We start from the raw sequence: 21,595 nt of genomic DNA on the forward strand, positions 1-21,595 counted from the left end.
ATGACATGAGGTATAATCTAGGTCTGTAATCAGTCAGTATATAGCTCCAGTTTATAAAACAAACGAAATATAAACACGTTATCGCCTTAAGCCGGTAACAAAGGAATCTATGCCTACCCACTCGCCACATGTTTTAGAATCGCACACTTGGGAATATAAAAACACCACAAGAAGATATTATCTGTTAATTAGCTTATGTCAGTTTTTATTGTTTTGCTCATTTTGTTATTACTGTCTCTCTAAAAAACATAATATGTATTTTGCATTACTGTTAACGCTCAGTAGCCAACATAATTTTGCATGTATTGACCTATCTCATTAAGTGAAATGTAATATTTCTTTTGAGACAAATAAAATATCTTTAACCCGAAATAGAGCAAAAACAAGTTTTGTATGAAAAACTTAAATTCGCTGTATTTTATTAACTATGGTATCTGAAGCTACATAAACTAATTACCGACATAATAGATATAACTTATTCTATTGTAAGTAGTGTAAGTACAAAGTTTCAGAGCTAACTAGCTACTAGTTTTAAAATGAGAGCGGAACTACGTTTGTATGAAGAACCGAGCTTGCCTTGGCACTGATCAGTGCATCTGTATATTTAACTTAGGTAATTAACATGATCACTATTTAAACGGCTAATTTTTGACAGCAGCATACGAAAGGCTAAGTGACCGATAAACGTTGCAATAAGGTTTACTTACCTACTATTGCCAGTTATAAGTTATATAAAGTTATAACATTGTGGACGTCAGTTCTGTACACATAGTAGCAAAGAATACAATACTACAAAGTCAAACAGAAAAATAATAGGAGGCGTAGTATTGGTAATGTAGCTTTGGTATTGGTAATTGGTATTGGTATTGGTATCGAGGAGCAGTTTTGACAGCTGGGGCTGTTTTGTGGCATCGAGATTGCAATTATGATTAGATACTGTTTTCTACATGCTAGATAGAATTAATGTCAAAACATAAAACAGTTGAAGAGTAAAAATCCACACTTTACCTCGTTAGGCCCACCATAGATTTTTTCCCATTTTTAATATGTACCTTGTTGTGTAGTAAAAATAGGCATGTCTCGCTCGTTTGAGAAAAAAATTAAACAAAAGAAATGCTACTTTATTTGGCTCAGGGAATGTTCTAATTAGATTGAAACAAAGTGTAGGTACAGTCAACTGTAAAAATATGGGTGCACTCATCATACTCAAAAAAACCTTACTTATGCCAGCGAATTAAGAACTATGGGACATATTTTTGAGTAAGTTTTATGCACCCATATTTTTACACTTGACTGTACCTGCATTGTAATATTGTAATGCACATTGGGCCTTATCCTACAAGAGTTCCTACAACTCCGTGTTTGAGTAAATGTTTTCTGCCTAACTCAATTATTTTATTGAGTTATTGTACTTACTAAGCTAAACTGCAGGATTAATCAAACGATGTTACACATTCGCTATCTCGTATTTATTCTATACAAGCTCAAATAACAATTAATGATCGTAATAAATGCTAAAACATATTTTAATGACGTCACATATGACTGCACCAACTGTGTAAATAAAATAATAGAACATTATAGTTACAATGTTTTTGATCTTGCCCAAATCAAGAACAATAGTAGTCACGCGCCCGCAATTCTAACTTCGTAAGGCCAGAATTGAATCGTGTTTTAACGGACATGTTAATACATATTGTTCTTGATCTGGACATACAAGTTACTTACCACGAAGAATACTGAGTAAAACAAATGCTCTGCAAAAGCAAATAAATATAATCTGAATTCTTATATGATTAATATAGACTCTTCTAACGCAGTTAACTGTCGAACAAGCTAATACTAGACCCAATATGATAGTGCTACTGCATTTTCTACTGTATATGACATATACCTAGCAGTATTTAACGTATTTGCCTACTATTTTAACTTGTCGGGTTCAACTTTAGTTACCTATCTAATATTTACCGTCGTATTGTTATAAGCAAGCAATAACATTTTTTTTTATTCAGCAGCACTCATATTTTACACAAAAAAAACTGAACGTAAATTGTACAAAGTACTAAAGGGCAGTGATAGGCAATTTACAGATTGGTCACATTAATTATTTTTAACCCTAAGTAGATCTATATGTAACAATCTGACGCCTGTGATACTTGCTTCATTTTCAACTTTTTTTAAACTCAAGGAAAGTCACGTCACTGATGTGAAGGGTATATGGTTATTATTAGGTACCTTAAACAAATTAATACAAAAATAAATGATCAACAACAAGTAATTACATATTCATATCAAATGATATTTAATTTTTTAAATATTTATTTGTTCACGAAAATAATTAAGATGATTTCAATCAATGACTAGCTATTAAGGCGATTCTATTTCGTCATTCATAAAAAACATTTACTCCATAAATTAGTCCTAAAAACAAAAATATTCGAGACTGCTACTCATATTAAATGGTTAAATAATTTAAGAAAATAATGATTAAGTATAAGTACATAACAATTCTACGGTTAGCGTATTGCTTATATAAATGTATATACATATAAAATAATACTATGAAATCAGTACCGAGCAGCTCAACAATGCACCCGCCTTGTCTGTTTATTAAATTAGCAGCACGTTATTTCTCTTTCTATTTCTATGATTCCACTTCTAAACTAATTACAAAATCTACAATTATGTTGAAGGTATTTGTGATGCGGATAATAATACACGTGCTAGGCACTCTCAATAAACACAAGCGTGACAATAATTTGTGTCCTGTTCGGTAAAGTTATGTTCTAATCTTCTAATGTATGGGGGAGACAAACAAATTATAGCCAGCATGAAATGAATGTACCTATAGTATGATACCTTTGGGTATGGTGCTTTACGGCCTTTACGCACACTAGCCTCCCATCCCCTCCTCCCTGACGCAACCCCCCCTTTTAGAATGAAATATGTCCCGGTTTAAGGTAAGAAATAATCCTTAATTAATTTTAAACAAAAAAGGTTATTTGCAACTTTTGGTAAAACTCACCATATTCATGTATTAACTTAAGTTCAATTTATTTATTATAACAGTACTGACAGAAATCGTATGGGGAGAACCAGCTTGCTCAACGGCTAAATTTTGTTAAAGTTCATCTAGCTATAACATGAATTTATTTATAAAAAAATGAATATAACCTTTTTTGTTAAGAATTTAATAAGGATTACTTCTTTGATTGACATTTTTTTCCTATAATGTATACTTTCCCCAAAAAATAAAAATAAACCGTCAACGGGGACATTTCATGGTAAAAGGGGGAGGTGGCGTCAGGGGGAGGGGATAGGACGCTAGTGTGCGTAAAGTACCATACCCAAAGGTATCATACTACATTCATTTCAAGCTGGCTATAATTTGTTTTTCATAAAACACAATATGACCGAATCATTCGTAACACTAACTAAAAGTTTTGACTATCATATCAATACATACGTATTCGAAGGATAACAATATGGAATGTAATTCAATATCATTTACTGAGGCAGCATATTACATGTAGGAAATATGCAAAACATCATGAATTATCAAAACATTCATGCGACACATTCTTATCGCTTGACCAGTTTAAATTGTTTTAGTTGGTCCAAATATGTTCCTTCATCCGCGTTAATTTGCAATTTAATTCCATTATCCAAACAAAGCTTGTGTACATTTCACATATAGACTTGCAGTTTTAATCAGAAAGAAGTGCTAAAGCATACAAATCCGCATCATTTCCTAGCTAGTAGGGACGCCGCGGCGTCAACGTTAGAGGTTCTAATTTTTCTGCAAGGTGCATTCAACTATTTTCGAATAAGCAAACCTTTCGCTATAATATGATTCCCTTTCACGGAGGCACATTTCACCGTCCTAACAAACTTTCGTCCGTATGCAGTGCACACACTGAACGTCGGATAAAGCCTCCGACGGGCCATATCGGTGTCGGGCGACGGGAATCTTACGCAGGCACGTTTTACCGTTCTAAGAACTTTCTTTTATTCCGCCCCTCTCCTAGTGAATACACGTGGAACATCGGATAGAGCGGGTCTATTATCACTATCAGGTGTTGAGGTTGGGGAACCAGGCGGCGAGGCCGGAGCGCTGCGTGTGCGCACACGGCAGCGCGTCGCGCAGCAGCGCCTCCTCGTGCGCGGAGAGGCGCAGCAGCGCGGCCAGCGCGCGCGTCAGCTGCCGCGCCTCCAGCTCGCGCGCCGTCAGGAACCGCAGCACCACGTGCTTCAGGTATCTGGATATATCTCGTGGTGAATACGGGACGAGGGTACGTGACGATATCGTTTCAATGTGTACATTTTGATGAAGGTGTATTTGGCAGGATAACGTTTCAATACTTAACTTTAAATACGGCGGTGTATCCTATAATATTTTACAATTTTTTTAAATAGCTGTTATACGCGTCACTTTGCCGTAAAAACATGATCTTTTACTATTTTTTAAATATACCGAGGAGATACGAAAGTTTGGTATTAGTTATTTGTTTTACAAGGGGGAAAAGTTGTTGCTTAACCTCTTTTGATAATACCCGAGCAAACGAAAAACTCAAAAATAAAACCACGAGCGTAGCTAGTGGTTCGAAAAGTGGAAGTGGCGTTGCGAGGGTTTCGAGGCACGACGGGTTTGATTTTGCCACCGAGTGAAACACAAAATATTTCACCACACCAACGCAAAGAAAATACTAACTGTATAATATCAAACAAAATCCAACCAAATTAATTCAAAATGAATATTATTAAATATTTATATAAATAGCCAACATAATAGCTGGGGAGCCGGCGATGCTAGATGTTTAGTTACTCGAGCATCGTAGACCTATTGGAAACGAATAATTAGATAATAAGAAAAAATAAGGTTATATAAAGTTTTCTTTTCAGCAGCAGGAAAGCGTCTACAGTTTTTTTTTAAATTTCGGTGGGGTTTGTGGAGGGTAAAAAAAAAATCGTTAATTGTGGATTTGGTCGTTTTGGTCCAAGTTAATGCTATAATTTTTAGGGTTCCGTATCCAAATGGTAAAAACGGGACCCTATTATTAAGACTCCGCTGTCCGTCTGTCTGTCACCAGGCTGTATCTCATGAACCGTGATAGCTAGACCGTTGAAATTTACCCAGACGATGTATTTCTGTTGCCGCTATAACAACAAATACTAAAAAATACGGAACCCTCGGTGGACGAGTCCGACTCGCACTTGTCCGGTTTTTTCTATAACAATGTGACACTTATTTGTACGCATTTCCTTAATCTGACGATCGACGCCCGATGTTCACATTGTAACCGTCAGATTAAGGAAATACGTACAAATAATTGTCAGATGTAGTAATAGCACAACTGTAGCATTAATTTGGACTAAAATGACCAAATCCACAATCTGCTTAACGATTTGTTGAACCCCCACCAACCAAAAAGGCTCAACATAGACGGCTAAAAGTGGTAAAGGTAGACTCCAAAGGGTAGCAAGATATCACTCATATCTTAATCTAACGCGCTCGAGTAACTACAAAAATCCCCTCTTGGGCTCCCCAACCATAAGGAAACAACTCAAAATTTGCATTTAATAGTGAACAATCAAGAGGGCCTAAAAATGTTGTCTTAAGTAGAGTGCTCACAGTGCTGTTGTTATTGAATGCTTCGATGCCATCGTTAACTTGCTTACGATTATCTTAAAAAAATTAGTGAGTTCAGGATACATTTATTTCTGCTTGGAAGGGTATATATTCTATCAAAAAGTTATTCAATTGATTAGTAAATTAGATGTGTCTGAAGGCTCAAAAACTTACCGCCTGCTAATGTCTTGTTCTTCTGCCGCCAGTAGATCAGGTTTACTACTTTGGAGTTCTCGCTGTAGTGTTTTCTTCATATCAGATATCCGATTGTCTAAAGTCTTAATTTTCTGTCAATAAAATAATATAAATAACATTAAACCACCCTATAAAAGTAGGTCACCTTAAATTAAAATTAGATGCAAAACAAGATTTAGCGTGTTTTTTTATATATTCTGCTTTATTAATAAGTTGTAGGATCTATAAAGGTCATTTGTGTTAATTAAAATTCTACGATATGGGAAATACGACGTTAATAGGATCATTGTTTTAGGGTTCCATACTCCACTGTCCGTCTGTCTGTCACCAGGCTCTATCTTATGAACCGTGATAGCTAGACATTTTAAATTTTCACAGATGATGTATATCTGTGGCCGCTCTAACAACAAATACTAAAAAGTACGGAACCCTCGATGAGTCCGACAATCACGATTTGTTTAAATGGAATAAGGTAGTAAAATGCTATCATACCTTATTTTTATCACAGATTTCAGTTTCTAAGTCTTGTATAATCTTTTTGAGTGAGTTTTCGCTTTCCGCCATTTCGTCGATCTTCCTTTTTAGCTGCTCGATCTCTGCCTTCCGCAATTCGTCGTTTTCTTTTATTAACATACATGCTGCTTGATTCTGGAAACGATATAAATAAAATTACATTTAACAGTACATCTGGTGCTACATTACGACACCAGGTGCACATTACGTAACTACGTCGAAAATTTAAAGGGCCATATGTACTGTAAAACGTTGCACGATACACGTGCGAATAGGTAATTCGCAACTCGTGTCGATTGAAAACACTCACTACGGTCGTGTTTTTAAAATTCGCCACTCGTTGCAAATTTCCTGTTTTGCGCACTTGTATCGTAAATAACTAAAAACCTAGAAACCTTTATATGAGTGTTTACCTCAACCAATTATATTTATTATATCTTTTAACTCCTGAGGAATAACATAGCTGATTGCGGACTGACTTTTTTTAAATTTGGGATTTTTCTGGGTTTTTAATGTTATCTACTCATCTATGTCCCTTACCTCTTTATGCTGCGCTATGAGCGCCTCCAGTTCAGCTATCTTGGCCTTGAGCTCGGCTATCTCGTCCTCCTGGTACCGCACGTCGCACTGGCTCATCTCGATCGTTTGAGACATGTGCGCGTTGCGTAGTAGCGCCTCGTCTTTTTCGCGTTTTTCTCTGAAAATTATAATACGTTATACATATATTAGTTAAAAGAACACTGTGTTGGAAGTACAGATGCGTCAAACTATAGTCGAACTCGCTATCATAAAAAAACAACTTCTTAGATTACTAGGTTTTCTCTTTGATGTGTTGAAGTTTTATTTTATAACAACTGAAAGCCAAAATAAAAGGACAATGTTCTGGGACTATCTTGATATCTCCAACTAAACATTAAAATATTTAAGACTGAATGCACTAAGTATGTACATCTGAACAAACAGTTACATATTTGCGCTTACGCTTATAAAAAACACCAAGCGAATAAATCTCCTAAGCCCGACCGCTTGTTCGAGTACTTACTTGTCATACTTCCTCTGCATATCTACATAATCGTGTTGCATATCCGTCACCACCGAATTAAGATGGTTGACTTCGACTTTCGTCTCGTCATAAAGTCGGTTCGACTTGTCAATCTTCTCCCGAAGGATCTTCACGAGTGTCCGTTCATTTTCGAGCGCTTCCGACAGTTCACGGTTTTGTTCAGTCAGTTCTTCAATACGGCTCTCGAGGTCCATTGTTTTTTCCTGAAATTAGCGGTTTTATGATTGATGATATTGCACACTCCACAAGAGGACTCAAATGCTATTTATTAAAACGAGTTTTATGGGTTGCTGTAACATATATAAATATCGCTAATAAAAATGTATACAGGTCTTAAGAACATGTTGAACGTCGGTGGCGTGGCGACCACAAAACAAGGGTTATAGCAAAAACTATCTTAAATTCGGTAATTACCTAAAGCTGCTGTTTATTGGGCATTTATAGAGTTTAAGCTTCGTAATTCCATAAAACGCCTCGCCACTTACACCTCAGCATATGTCTACCGCCCAATCACCAATGCAAAAAAACTAAACAAACGCATTCTTATAACCCAATATGTTCAAAACCAAGAAGCCATTTTTTGTGGAAAATAACGGTAAGTACCCAATTTTATATAAACAAGTTATGTTTACCTCAATATCTCGTTTATTATGCAACAATAGCTAATGGATGTAAAAGTGTAGAATAATTAGGTAGAAAACAACCAACAATGTATAGAAAAAAAACTATTTCAAGTCATTATACAAATATGTTAAAGCACTTCGAGACCCATTTAACATCACAAAACAACACACACGTTTAAGCGGTAGCGCAATCACGCGGAGAGTGGCGACAACATTCACCATTCACCGGGCCGGGCCGGTCGCGCGGTCCGGCGGCTCACGTAATACCTACCGATGCAACACACTGTACATACTATATACCACACGGCTACCGAATCTATCACAATGCATTTCTTCTTATACAATACAATGTTATAAGAGCACAATAGTATTTTATTAAAGCACTGCTATAAATTTTATACGCGTATACGTTTTGATAATATTTTCTGGCTAATCTATCTAAATCGCTGGTGATCGCATTGTAATCTTAATTTTACCGCCAAAATAATCTTCGTAACGCCTGTGCTAATTATAATGTTTACTTAATTTTTATTAAATGTATGTAAAATATAGCATTTGTGTTTTACTGTACATATTTACTTGTAACCTTTATGTATTTTTCTCAAGCAAATGTTTAAGGAATGTTTTAAACAACAAACATATTGTACCTAATGCCTAATCTATGGGTACTAAAATGAATTTTTCGTATGTCACTCTTGTATACTTACTAAATATTATAGGGACATCCTTACACAAATTGACTAAGTCCCACGGTAAGCGCGGTAAAATTTAACAGCTTAAATTATTATAAAGTAAAAGCGGGATGTTAGTCAGTCAATCATGCAATTAATAACAGAAAAACAGCCCATTGCCTCATGCAGGTGAAATTAAAAAGATGCTTTATTGAATAAAATATTTTATTAAGTGAAAAAAAAAAGTGTATAGGTACAAGTAAAGTCATTTTAAAATCGAAATAATTGCAACATGAACTAAAAGTATCATAAAATCAAATCATAAATAAAATAACATAATATGTAACAACATTAACCTTATGTAAAATTAAACTTATTCTGAACGTGAATAAGTATCCCGCGACACAGTGTATATAGTAAGTATATATTGTAGTAAGATTGGCGCACAAAGGAGTGGCCGTTGACACCTGTGTCATCGGAATGATGACGACATGTCTGCGTGCTACCGATACATTATCGTTATCACTTGATAGTGTGCATACAGGAACTTATCTCTGTAGTAGGCTAGCGAGTAAAAATAACACCATCTTTAACTTTACAACAACACTGAACCTTGCTTACAAGAAGAAAAAATATTACTCAATACTGAATATCAAAATATATCTCGTAACAGCATAAAATATATGCGCTTGCACCTTATAATTCAAAGCGACAAATGTTTATTGTCAGTTTTAATTTTCGGTTGACGTTTGTTTTATGACTTTTTTAAAGCATGCCAGGCTCATACGTAAAGGAATATTTTAATATTATAATTATAATAATATGTCTTTAATATTAGGACGGACGTATTTTCACGATAAATACAAATACCTAATAATAATAATTGATAACATTAAGATGTTTTACATGCAGGCAAAACATAAGTCTGCAACGATTTTGATAGCACACGCAGTGCAAGTGTTATTTTAAACGTCAAACTTCTATAAAATTATGACGTATAAGTAAATAACACCTGCACTGCGTGTGCTATCAAAATCGTTGCAGACTTGTCTTGGTCTAACTCTACCTTATTATTTAAATAAAAATGCGCATGTTGATAGTTGCCATCAAAACACACATAAAGTTTAAATTGGAATAATTATTTTTTAAACCAACATGCGTGCAATAATATTCAAACATCTAGTAAAGTCATAAGCACAAAATATACCAGTAAGTTATATTTACTATTTACTCAGCTACTAGGGCCATGGCTATTTAAATAGGTAAAGTATAAATTATAACTTATAACAGATTTGTTATGATGGAACTTGATAAAAATGAAGGTAAAGGAAATTATTTATAAAATAATCACTGCGAATATTTGGTTTATTATGCTTATCGAATCGAGAAATAAATTTCATTTCACATATTTATTTCATACAGGCAAAATACATAACGTATGCGTAGGCATAACGTATTACAGTCAAATTTTCATTGTATTTATACAGCAATATATTTGCAAGTTTGCATACAACGCTGTTATAAATTAACATTTAAACAGGCCTCTAGAAAGGTACTCTTTCTAACTAATCATCAACTACAGTCTAAGTACTAGTTGTTAGTACGAATAAATTCTAAATTAATATTGTCATTCTTAAATCCTTGTATATTTCTAGACAACAACGTTACAACAATCGGGAATTTTCAAAGCACAATTTAATATTTTGACAAATATGTAGATACCTAAGGTATACCTAAAGTTAATAAAATAAGTGATCAGTGAACTATGAATATGAATAGTGAATGTAGTCGAGCAGTGTCAGCGATTTGGATAATAGCCACAAGCAATCCCTTTATCATTATTTAAAATCAATTAATTCCCGTGCTATTAACCAATGTCAAAAATATCAGAAAATAACAAAAGGCAAATTAAAGGAACCCGATTACAGATGTTATTCAAAGGCCCAGGTTCAACCTTTCAAAAAAAAAAAGATAATAAAAATGCCGAAGTTAGGTTAATGTCTATTTAACTTTTTAACTTTATGCTCTCCTATTTTTGCAAATATTTATTTCTAATGTGATCAACTGATAATAATGTGCCATATTAGTAAAAAAAATCCAACCATTTAGTATTCCGAGATAATAGCAAGGACAATAAACATTTCATTCCATTAAAACCTGCTCAAGCACGCATATTTGTTATATTCCTTGAATAAAAAAATACTAACCTAAAAATTGCACGTAGTAAAAATATATATTATATTATTCATCTGCAAATCAAGGCATATAAAACAAAACGCAAAATACCAGATTCACGGCCTAAACTGGACATGCTAAAAACTCTGCGACGGGACTAACTAGTGACTTGAATATTAATTATTATGTACTATCGAGTATCGACGAAATCATATTGCTGGTACTGTGCATGTATAATATAGGCAAAGGACACTTGTAGGCGTGATCACATTATTAAAATAAATACACCATTTAAAGCGTTTCTGAAGGAATAGCAAATTAGCTCAATCTCATGATACTTTACAAGTTATGACAATTATGTAAGTTTACTGGGATGGACAAGCCTGCTGAATTATCACTTGTAAAATTCATTTGATAGAACCCTAGTTACATAATTTTTTTCTAAAATGCACAAAACGCGCGCATTTACTAGCTAGTTGTGCTGGCGCTACTATACTCGTATCCAGAATAGATAGCGTAAACTAACAGTTACGGGTGTGTATTTCGCGAGATTACCGCATTATCTGTTTATAAACAAGCCTGAATTAAAAAATAAAACATAGAACTAATGTCAGTTTACTCTTCTAACTGGATATCAGTATAGACCTAACATAATTCTACCCGCGTCACTACCAAATCTATGCAGTACACTCTAAATGCTGTAGAGGCTGGCACTCACGCCCTCGTGGTTGGCGGCGATCCGCAGGCCCTTCACCTCCATCGCCAGCGAGTGCACCTCGCCGTTCAGCCGCGCCACCTGGCCAATCGAGCGAATCAGCTACGACCCAAACTATCTTGGGCCCTAATAACCTATATATGTTACCTGTTCTATATCTTCGAGTACAATTTAGATTTACTTAAAATGGCAAACTATTGCGCATTTAATTTTAAAATTTGTATTCGTATGAAATTTAATTACCGTCCATATTAAGCGCAGCAGGTGCTTTCAACCACTATAACAAATTAAGACAATACAGACAACCCACGTAAAGGGCATATGGCATAGTGATTTCGTAATGTTGAAATTTAGTAATAGCATATGGACATGGCTAGCACATAATGTACCTACAGGTCATGCAAGAAAACAAGCGAAGGAATGTAGACATTGCGTATTAAAAATCATTAGGTTAAGATTCATTAATGATGTTTGTTCAATGTTCAACTTCAACAATTAGGGCACATTACTTAGAAACAAGTTTTGATAAAATAGATAGGAGACTTTAAATATACGAAGAAAATATGGATAATCTTACCTTCGCTTCGCTATTGATAAGATTCTGCTTGGCCTTCTCCAATTCGGCCGCCGTTTTGAGAAGTTTCTCGTGCATCTCTTGCTTCTCGGTCTCAACTCTTCTCCGTTCCACGCCCTCTTCGCCGGCTTGGCGCGACAGTCGCGCCACCTAGCGGTACAATCTCATATACATGCACCAAAATGGCTATGCAATATTTTTGATAAAATACGCAACATTATTTAGACTTTTTAGCGGAATGTAACCCAGTATCGTTATGCCGAACGATGAAAGAAGTTTTGGTTGTTTAGAGTATAACACTAACCTATCCTAAATTATACTTCCTATCAAATCAATTGCTTAGTTGCTTCGTAGACTTTTCAATTTAAGTATGATACCTGAATGACATTTCATATTAGGTACTGTTAACAACCAAATGGGTAGATTAGCTAGTGATCAAAAAATTCGTGCAAATAACTGCCTGGCGAATATATGACGACGCAGAACGAATGGATTATTTACAAACAATAAAAATAAAACCTTATCACAGTCATATTATTATGTTGACATACCTACAGGGTATAAAACTGATTTGTGGAAATTATGCAATAATGTCACATTTACCAACTGTATTTTATTATTATTAGTTAGTGTTTAGAAATTACTTTTTACCAACTGTACGTTGTAAAACACCTTGCACCAAAACAAATAAATCCTTCACTTCATGCAAATAAATCCATGCAAACCAACAGAAAACTACAAAATGTACATAATTAAAATGCAAATCAGTTTATTTACACTGACTTCTGGGTTGCATTATGTTAATACTAAAAAGAGTATATTACAGAGATGAGTAAACAAGTTGAGAAATGTTTTTTGATAGGTATTTTATATTCAAAACCGCATAATAGGATATTCAGAGTTAGGGGAAATTGACGTTTGTGGGCGTTTATTTAATGAAATTACTGCTTTATAGTACAGATCTTGCCTTCTCAGTCTCACTTATAACTACTGTCAGTTCACTGTATCTAATTCTGAAATATGAAATATTAAAAAAGTGTGAACCTGCGTTTCGAGCGAGGCGATCTGGCCGCTCCAGGAGGTCTTGACATCCGCTAGCGCCATCTTGGCCTCTTGCAGCTGTCGCGCCAACACGGCTCGCTCGCGACTCACGCGGTCGTACTCTTCGCACCCGGTCGGGGTTACTTCGCGTTTGTCTGAAATATTTACTATATTTAGTCAAAAGCACTACAAGTCTCGATTATTATGGTGGAAATTCGTAATAACATGATTGTCTGATGACCCTAATTTTCATAAAAAGCAATTAAATGCTGCGTATAGCGATGGTGTAACATGGGCATTTTATTTAACTCAACTAAACAATTGAAAACTATGACATATCAATGTCAGTTCGAACATCGATCGTTCGAGATAGTACTTGCGTTTAGTAGCAAATGTATGAACTCACATAAAAAACACTCATCAATATGTAAACAGGCCCTAAGGCAACCAGATGCTCGTAGGGGCTTTATCAGATGAAAATAAATTACTGATCATCTCCAAAATTTTGTTAATTAGAATACCAGTGTCTTTGTGAACGTAACTTAATTTAAGCTCAGGAATGCACCTTTGAAATTAACGGAGTTTATAAAAAATGAGGGTTTAAAAGCCTAGAGGTGGTGTGGTGTGGTGTGGTGTGGTGTGGTGGCGGTGCAGTACCGTCGTCGTGCATGTGGTGGTGGTGGGAGGCGGGCGAGGCGGCGGCGCGCACGACGGCCAGCTCGTCGGCCAGGTCGCGCGCGCGCGCCTCCGCCTCGTCGCGCCGCGCCCCCTCCGCGCTGCGTGAGCGCGCCCACTCCCGCCGCAACACCTCCATCTCCTCCTGAACACAAAACTTACATTACGTGTATGTACGTATATTATAGGTTTGGTCGGTTGCATCAAACCGTCTGTCACCGTTAAAATGTTCGCAATATTTTATAGTATGAAAAGTTTCATAAATTTCTGGTGAGTAACGTTGACCATCCGTCAATAATTGTGGTTGGTGCAACTAACCCATACTCTCATGTTGTATACAATCCTGCAAAAAACTAATTTTACTTTAGCCTGAATTTTAGAGAATGCTTTAAGACTTTAAGACGTTTAAGTTAGTATAGCGCCGCCAGGCGCGTCTGGCACTCCACCAGTTGCTTCGGCCTGCGCCCGCTGCCAATATAACAAACTCACAGTAAGCGTGTCGAGGCGATCCTGAGCGCGTTCGGCCGCCGCCAGGCGCGTCCGGTACTCCGCCAATTGCTTCTGAGCCGCATCGCGCTCCGCAGCTGCTTTTGCCGCTTCGGCCTGCGCTGCCCGCGCCACCGACTGGGCTGCCAATGCTTCTTCCCCTGTAAACATATTGTTATATTGGGTCAATCCATGGTGACTCGCGTTACAACTCCTTTCGTTCAACCTTTAAAAACTTGACTTAATCATGAAAGAAAATTTGTGGTATTTTCTATAAAAAGGGACCTTATTGTCAATGGCGCCATTATAAACGATGCTCCGATATAAACACAATGCCGCGCAACGCTGTACGGCGTAAGCGCCATCGACAATAAGGTCCCTTTTAAAGCATGCAGTAAAGGGTTAAGTAGGTAAGTTTAGGTTTAAGATAAAGTTAAGTTACATATCAACAGCTAACACAAACGCAAAGGAGCCTCGTCTGCCAACAAACCACTGTGTGGTTTGGAAAATATGTATTTAGTTGTAAGTAAGATTTTATTTTTATTTTATTTATTTATTTAATAAGCAGGCAGGCAGTTATGGCAACTGATATGGCCTGTATCCAGTAATCATAAAGATATATATCATGAACGAGTATTAGATGTAGTGTTATGCTTGTCTAATTTATTTTTAAACTGGTTCACATTTTGTGCTGAAACTACGTCTTCCGGGAGTTTGTTCCAAGCCCTTACTACTCGGTTGCTCAGAAAGTGTTTGTAAGGGTTACTGTGAGACCTATGCCTTTCTAGCTTTAAGTGATGACCTCTCAGACGATCGCTGTTGTTGCGCTTGAACATCTCTTGAAAATCCTTGAGGTCATAGTGCCCAGATAGTATTTTGTAACTCTCTATTAGGTCTCCGCGTTCTCTGCGGTGCTTTAGGGTAGTAAGTTTCAGTTCCTTTAGTCTCTCCTCATATGGCTTGTTTTTAAGTTGCCTTGGCAGTTTCGTGAAACTCCGTTGGACCTTCTCCAGCATCTCAATGTCCTTGGCAAAGTAAGGACTCCAGACTTGAAACGCATACTCCAGTATGGGTCTGACATATGTCTTGTATATTTTTAGCATCATATCCGGTGTTAAGGTCTTGAAAGCTTTCCTAATGAGGTAAATCATGCTTCTGGCTTTCTTAACCATTGTAGATATGTGCTCTTCCCACTTTAGATCTTCCGAGATCTTAACACCTAGGTCAGTTTGTGTTTTTACAGCCGTTAGTGGAGCGCCTTCCAAGTTGTAAGTCAGACGGGGGTTCCGATTTCCTATGTGAAGTATTGTACATTTGGCAGTATTCAGATTTATTAACCATTCTTTTGACCAGCTTGCTATTGCATCTAGATCATCTTGTAGTTGGCTGTAATCTACGAGTGGGTTAGCAAATAACTTGGTATCATCCGCAAAAGTACTAATACTGCATTTGAGGCGGCATGGAAGGTCAACCGTGTACAGTATGTAGAGCACCGGGCCCAAAACTGAACCCTGTGGTACTCCACTCTGTATCTCTCTTTGCTGTGACTTGGTCTCACCAACTCTAACTTTAAAGGTTCTATGTTGTAGGAAGGCCCTTATCCATATTAATAGTTTCCCACGGATTCCCAAGTGTTCCAGTTTATGAAGTAGCCTCTCTGTGGGAACTTTGTCGAAGGCCTTTTCATAGTCAAGATAAATAACATCTGTAGGGTCCCTCTTGTTAAAACTTTTAGTCCAGGAAGAGAGGCAAGACAGCAAGTTGGACACTGTAGAGCGATGCGGACAAAACCCATGCTGCTGGTCACCTATCACACTGTGCAGGGCAAGAAAACCTCTTATATGTTTAACCAGAATTTTCTCCATGGCCTTGCATGCTACACTAGTGAGACTTATCGGTCTATAGTTAGACGGTTCAAGCTTGTTTCCCTTCTTGAATATTGGGGTCACGGTTGCTGTTTTCCATTGCTCAGGTAAAATGCCTGTGTCATATGATGTCTGCATTATTCTGGCTAACGGGCCAACCAAGGTGTCACACTTTTGCAGCAGTGTAACAGGAATGTCATCTGGTCCAGGTGCAGAATCTGTTTTCATTTCTTTAATGACCTGTTTAACTTTATCTATTGAAAAGGTAATATCTGTAATACATTCCTCAACTCTAAGGGATGGATCTAGCAGTGGCAGCTGTCCCTGAGGTTCTACCTGAAAGACATCCTCGAACTGGTCCGCAAAGGCTTCAGCGATGTCAGGAGCACACGTTACAGTATGCCCTTGTTTAGTGCATACAACGTTAGGTGTGCTGACCTTTGATGTTAGTTGCTGCCGAATGTAGGAGTAGAACCGCTTTGGGCCAGTTTTTAATAAGTTTGTTTCATATTTTATGCGGCATGCTCTTATGCGGTTCGTTAGCTTGTTATTTAGCTTTCGGTAGTCCTTGTGAAATTCATCCAAGCCAGTTAGCACATATTTGTCCCATAGTTCTGTTTTCTGCTTTATCATATCTCGAATCTCTTTATTGATCCACGGCTTATCAGGTGCAACAGCATTAGTTTTAGCTCGAGGTACATATAGGGCAACAGCATCCTTCACTTCAGTAAGAAATATATTGTACTGTTCTATGACGTTATCCACTGATTCTATTTTTTGTGGTAACTTGAGTGAAATTGTCTCACTTATTTTGTCGTAATCCGCTCTGTTGTAATTATATCGCAATTGTCTAGTGGCGTTAGGTGTCCTCGTTTGTAACTGGATGGTAGCTTGCAGGCAGGTGTGATCACTTTTGCCAATAGGAGCTTGGTGGTCAACATTTGCTATTAGTATATCATCGTTTGTTAGAATAAGATCTAGGCAGGATGGTTGGTTGCCTTGGCGAAATCTAGTATCTTTATTTACCAGTTGATGGAAGTTCGTATTGTTGTACCACTGTACAAAGTTATCTTCTCTTGGTGTCAGGTATCCTGAGTTTTCTAATGGCCATTTGACTCCACCGTAGTTAAAATCCCCCATAGCGATAAGTAGATTAGACTCCGAAGCCACGCTCAACCTATCTAGAAGAATATTGTCCTGATCAATTGTTGAGTCGTGCCCCCTGTATACGCCGCATAAGATGAATTTGCAGTTACCAATTTCCACGTCCAAAAATAGGCATTCAGAGGTTGTAAGTTTTGTGTTGTACTTAGTGTTCAGTTTAGTTTTTATTTGAATATCCAGTCCGTTTGCTGCATATATTGCTACTCCACCACTACGTTTTTCAGTCCGGTCATCTCTATATAAGTCATAGCCTGGTAATTTTATCATTGAGTCGGGAATATTTGGTTTAAGCCATGTTTCTGTAATAACGATCAGGGTGGGTTTCAGGTTATTTACTCTAGCAATAAGTAGATCGAGTTTGGAAGTCACAGATTGAATATTAGTGTAAAAAAATAGTGATTGTAATAATAGGAGGTAAAGGTACTCCAACTGCGATAGCTTTATTGTTGGTGTCCGCAGTCGAATCATTATGGCTATTTCTGGTGTGAGTTATTGGTTTTTTGCCGGTCTAGCTGCCGGCTGGTCGGTCTCTACGATTGTTGGATGGCCCCGGATATACTTGATTGTGATCCCTGTTTCACCTTCGCTTGTACGCTTGTTCAGCTCTTCTCTCAGATACTGAAGGTATTCTCTTTGCATGGGAGTAAGGTCAGCTTTCACAGACGTTGGCTTCGCTAGCTTTTTTTTGTTGCTGAGCACTTGAAGCGCATCACTCTTGCTGCGTAAGATGACCTTCAGTGGGCGCGGCGACGTGCGACTGCTGGACTTAGAACCCAGGCGAAACACTTTGATTCCAACACAGCTCACGTTCTTCGTAACGCTGGTTATCAAATTCGTTGTTTCACGCACATCATGCTCTTTCCTCTCTTCGGCCGCCTCACTCGTAGATTCTGGAATATCTGGAAGATCTTTGAATAAACGTTTTTTTTTTTTTTTTTTTTTCATAGAAAATGCCCCATTTATCCTCAATTTTACTAGGGCTGGGCATATGAGGGTTTGACAGTTTTTGTTTACCCTGGATAAAATTTGTATCACAATACCTTGAACAGATGCCAAAGATAGTCTCAACTCCTCTATTTTCTGTTCCCAATATGAATCTCTCTCTTTCAGCTTTGCTTCCAGTTGTGACGAGTACTGCTCCTGCAGAGCCGCTTGGTCCACTCTCCCGCCAGTGCGGTCTGATAGGTAGGACTCCAATTGTGGGGATATAGACTAAAAAAAGAAGTATGTCATTTAAACAATAATATAAAAATAACAGTAAATGTTGTGGCGAAAAATAGTAGTACATTTTATATGCAACCTTTCATTAAACAATAAATTAAATTAATTTTATTAAATTGAAGACCTTAAATTATGAATATATATTTTTTTAATATATCCAACTCATTAATTAATCATTAGTATCAAAACCTATTAGTTAAACCAAATTATTCAGTGCTATAAAACTATTTGGCATAAAGTGTGTCGTTTTCAAGCAAAAGGTACCACATTGTCGCTTGCCATAAGGACGCTCTGACAGGTTTCTCGTATAAAGATACAAGCAATTTTCGTCATGTTAAGTGACAATGTGGTACCTTGTGATTGAAAACGTCACATGTATTTATTAATACCAAAAGAATAGACTTACATCTGATGTTGTGTCTCCCTGTCCCCCAGAGCTGGAGGGGCTGGCGGTAGACTGTTAAGTTTTATGTATTAGTAACAGATGTGAAAGACAAAACTAAAGCATAAACTAGTGGCATGGTTGCTTACTAGAAGATTTATACTTATAATTTTTCAAATGGCTATATCACACTGTCATTTTTATTTTAGAAATAATTAAGCTAATATTTATAATTTGAAATGCCTTACATTTATCAAACACTTTGATAATGACACATGCAGGAATTATCTAAAACATTTATTGGTTCATGTTGGGCAATAAAGTATTTATGTTACCTTCAACATTCAATAATAATCAACTTTCTTGTAAAACTAGTGTAAATTGCTTAAAGCTGAAGAGGTCAAGGTAAATAATGAAAACACTCACCGAGTCATCTCTCAATGTAATGCGGCCCAAAAAGGCACCAGTGCGCCAACTGCTTGTCAATTTGCTTATGTCACTGCCTGTCTCCTCTTTTATTTTGCTTTTTAAACTGGCGAACATTGTACCTACCTATAGGCGACGCTGCAAGTGCATATAGACAGTTGACAAAAACCAATGTTAATAACATTTTAACATGTTTAACATGTTGGTGTAAAATTTTATGTTTCTAGAAAAACATATCAGGAGCAGTTGTTACGCAGTGGTAGCCTCACCTCACCTCTTCACAAAATATATTCATACTGATAAAATAATTTACCCTAGTTTGCAAACTACTCTGATAACATCCAATTTTGTTAACCATAATAATTAAGAGACGTAATGTATCCAGTACTTTTATTTGAGGATCTACTTACCATATTATGACATCTATAAAAGCAATTGTGTCAAAATGCAACAATATACATGGATCTTGTAACTAATAAAATACAATACAATACAACAATCAATTCTTTCCAGAACTGACACTGACAATGACAACTATGACAAGTCAACTATGACAACTATGACAAGAAAAAAAGGTGACTCAACCTATGAATATGAATTGACACTTGATATTGACAATTAAGCGCTACGCTCCGCTGACACCTGCGGTCCCTCAGAATAATGACTAAAGCGGACTTCCGGTTCGAGCGCCATCTTGATAGTTAGCATCGTGATTAATTACTTTGTTTTTTGCTTATTAATATTGTTTAAAGTGTAATATCGATAGCTTATTATACAGTAAACTAATGTGGTAGTGTGCAGTGAATGGAGAATTAATTTTGAAGCGCGTTTAACCACCATCTTGGAGTCAACGGCCGGTAGTCCACGTGCTTCTTGTAAAGTCTAGCTATCGATTTACAAGAGCTAACAAATCACCGTACACTGTCTTGTACAACCGTACAATTTTTGTCGTTTGTAAACCTCTCAATACCTTGATACTGGCGAAATAGTCCCACTGGGCTGAAGCCATAATTTTAAAAGAAGAAGAAGAAGAATGACTAAAGCAAAGAAGCCGGGCAAAAATAAAAGCTTGGTAAAAGATATCGTATTCACAACACGTTATTACTTTTTGTCTATGAGTGAGTGAGACAACAATCCGCAAGTTCTTTCGTTTTTTTTCAGTATTGTCATAAGATAAACTGAGGGAAATGTCAAATGGTCCTATGTGGTTCTATAATATAATCCAGCCAAATAAAATATATGTTCGTTATTTCACAGGTAGGTGTCAACTGTAACAACTTGACATAGTCGTATTATTTTAGTTGAAATATTTCGGGATGTTTCAGCGGTCATCTTGGTTTATTTTAATTATATTTTTGCTATTCCTGAAAGATTGTTGGAAAACGTGCTGAGTTTTTATTTGTAATGGTTTGAAGTTCCCTTTGTGATAATGTATTGTGTGATCGAGGGCTGTAAATCGCATACAGGAAGAAAAGAAAATACGCACGAACCGATAACCTTTAATCGGTGAGTTTTGTTCAATTTTGAAGAAATTTATTTATAGGACCTGACCCTAAACATAGAAATCGATATGTTGTTTATGTAATTATTACTTGCATTCAAGTCTATATAGATTTTTGCATATATTTTCGAACTTTTCTGCTAAGTATGAAAGGCTATATTTTTGGCATAGTGATGTATCGACCTCAGATCAATAACCTATCGACATTTACAGCTTTCTTATAGTTTGGCCCAGGACTGTCTCATTTTAATTGATGAGTACAGTCAAGGGCATAAATATATATACATTCCCAAAGTCTCAAAAATATGTGTACGCTCAGACAATAAAATCGTGTTCACATATTTTTAAGCCATTTGTCTGGATCGATATTTTTGCCTTCGACTGTACCTATAGTTTTCTTTGTTCTTACTTACTGACAGATTGTGTTTGCCAGACTATAGTTTAATACTAAAAACCGGTCAAGTGCGGGTCGGACGCGCGCACCAAGGGGACCGTACTTTTTAGTATTTGTTGTTATAGCGGCAACAGAAATACATCATCTGTGAAAATTTCAACTGTCTAGCTATCACGGTTCATGAGATACAGCCTGGTGACAGACAGACGGACAGCGAAGTATTAGTAATAGGGTCCCGTTTTTACCCTTTGGGTACGGAACCCTAATAAAAAAGACATTAAT

At 36.7% G+C, this 21,595-nt stretch overlaps 1 protein-coding gene across 4 annotated transcripts; it reads right to left on the reverse strand.

Annotated features, from left to right (window-relative positions):
- Positions 1–1,447: 1,447 nt before the first annotated feature.
- LOC134740976 (golgin subfamily A member 1-like) lies at positions 1,448–19,982 on the reverse strand. 4 transcript variants are annotated; one of them, XR_010127838.1, is made up of 15 exons: positions 19,829–19,982; positions 19,419–19,556; positions 19,017–19,067; positions 18,430–18,601; positions 14,364–14,521; positions 13,857–14,019; positions 13,203–13,354; positions 12,162–12,308; positions 11,588–11,665; positions 7,380–7,603; positions 6,878–7,034; positions 6,317–6,472; positions 5,804–5,916; positions 3,432–4,259; positions 1,448–2,766 (listed from the first exon to the last, which is right to left on the reverse strand). XR_010127838.1 is itself a non-coding variant. In XM_063673665.1 (14 exons), the coding sequence occupies exons 2-14, from the start codon at positions 19,533–19,535 to the stop codon at positions 4,073–4,075; spliced, it is 1,875 nt and encodes a 624-aa protein (XP_063529735.1). In that variant the 5' UTR covers positions 19,536–19,556; positions 19,829–19,982; the 3' UTR covers positions 1,448–4,072. The 4 variants fall into 4 exon arrangements, 3 of the variants coding, with proteins under 3 accessions (XP_063529735.1, XP_063529736.1, XP_063529738.1); XM_063673665.1 differs by having other exon boundaries at positions 1,448–4,259; XM_063673666.1 differs by lacking the exon at positions 11,588–11,665 and having other exon boundaries at positions 1,448–4,259.
- Positions 19,983–21,595: the final 1,613 nt, after the last annotated feature.

This window comes from Cydia strobilella, chromosome 4 (genome assembly GCF_947568885.1).
Source record: "Cydia strobilella chromosome 4, ilCydStro3.1, whole genome shotgun sequence".
NCBI lineage: Eukaryota > Metazoa > Arthropoda > Insecta > Lepidoptera > Tortricidae > Cydia > Cydia strobilella.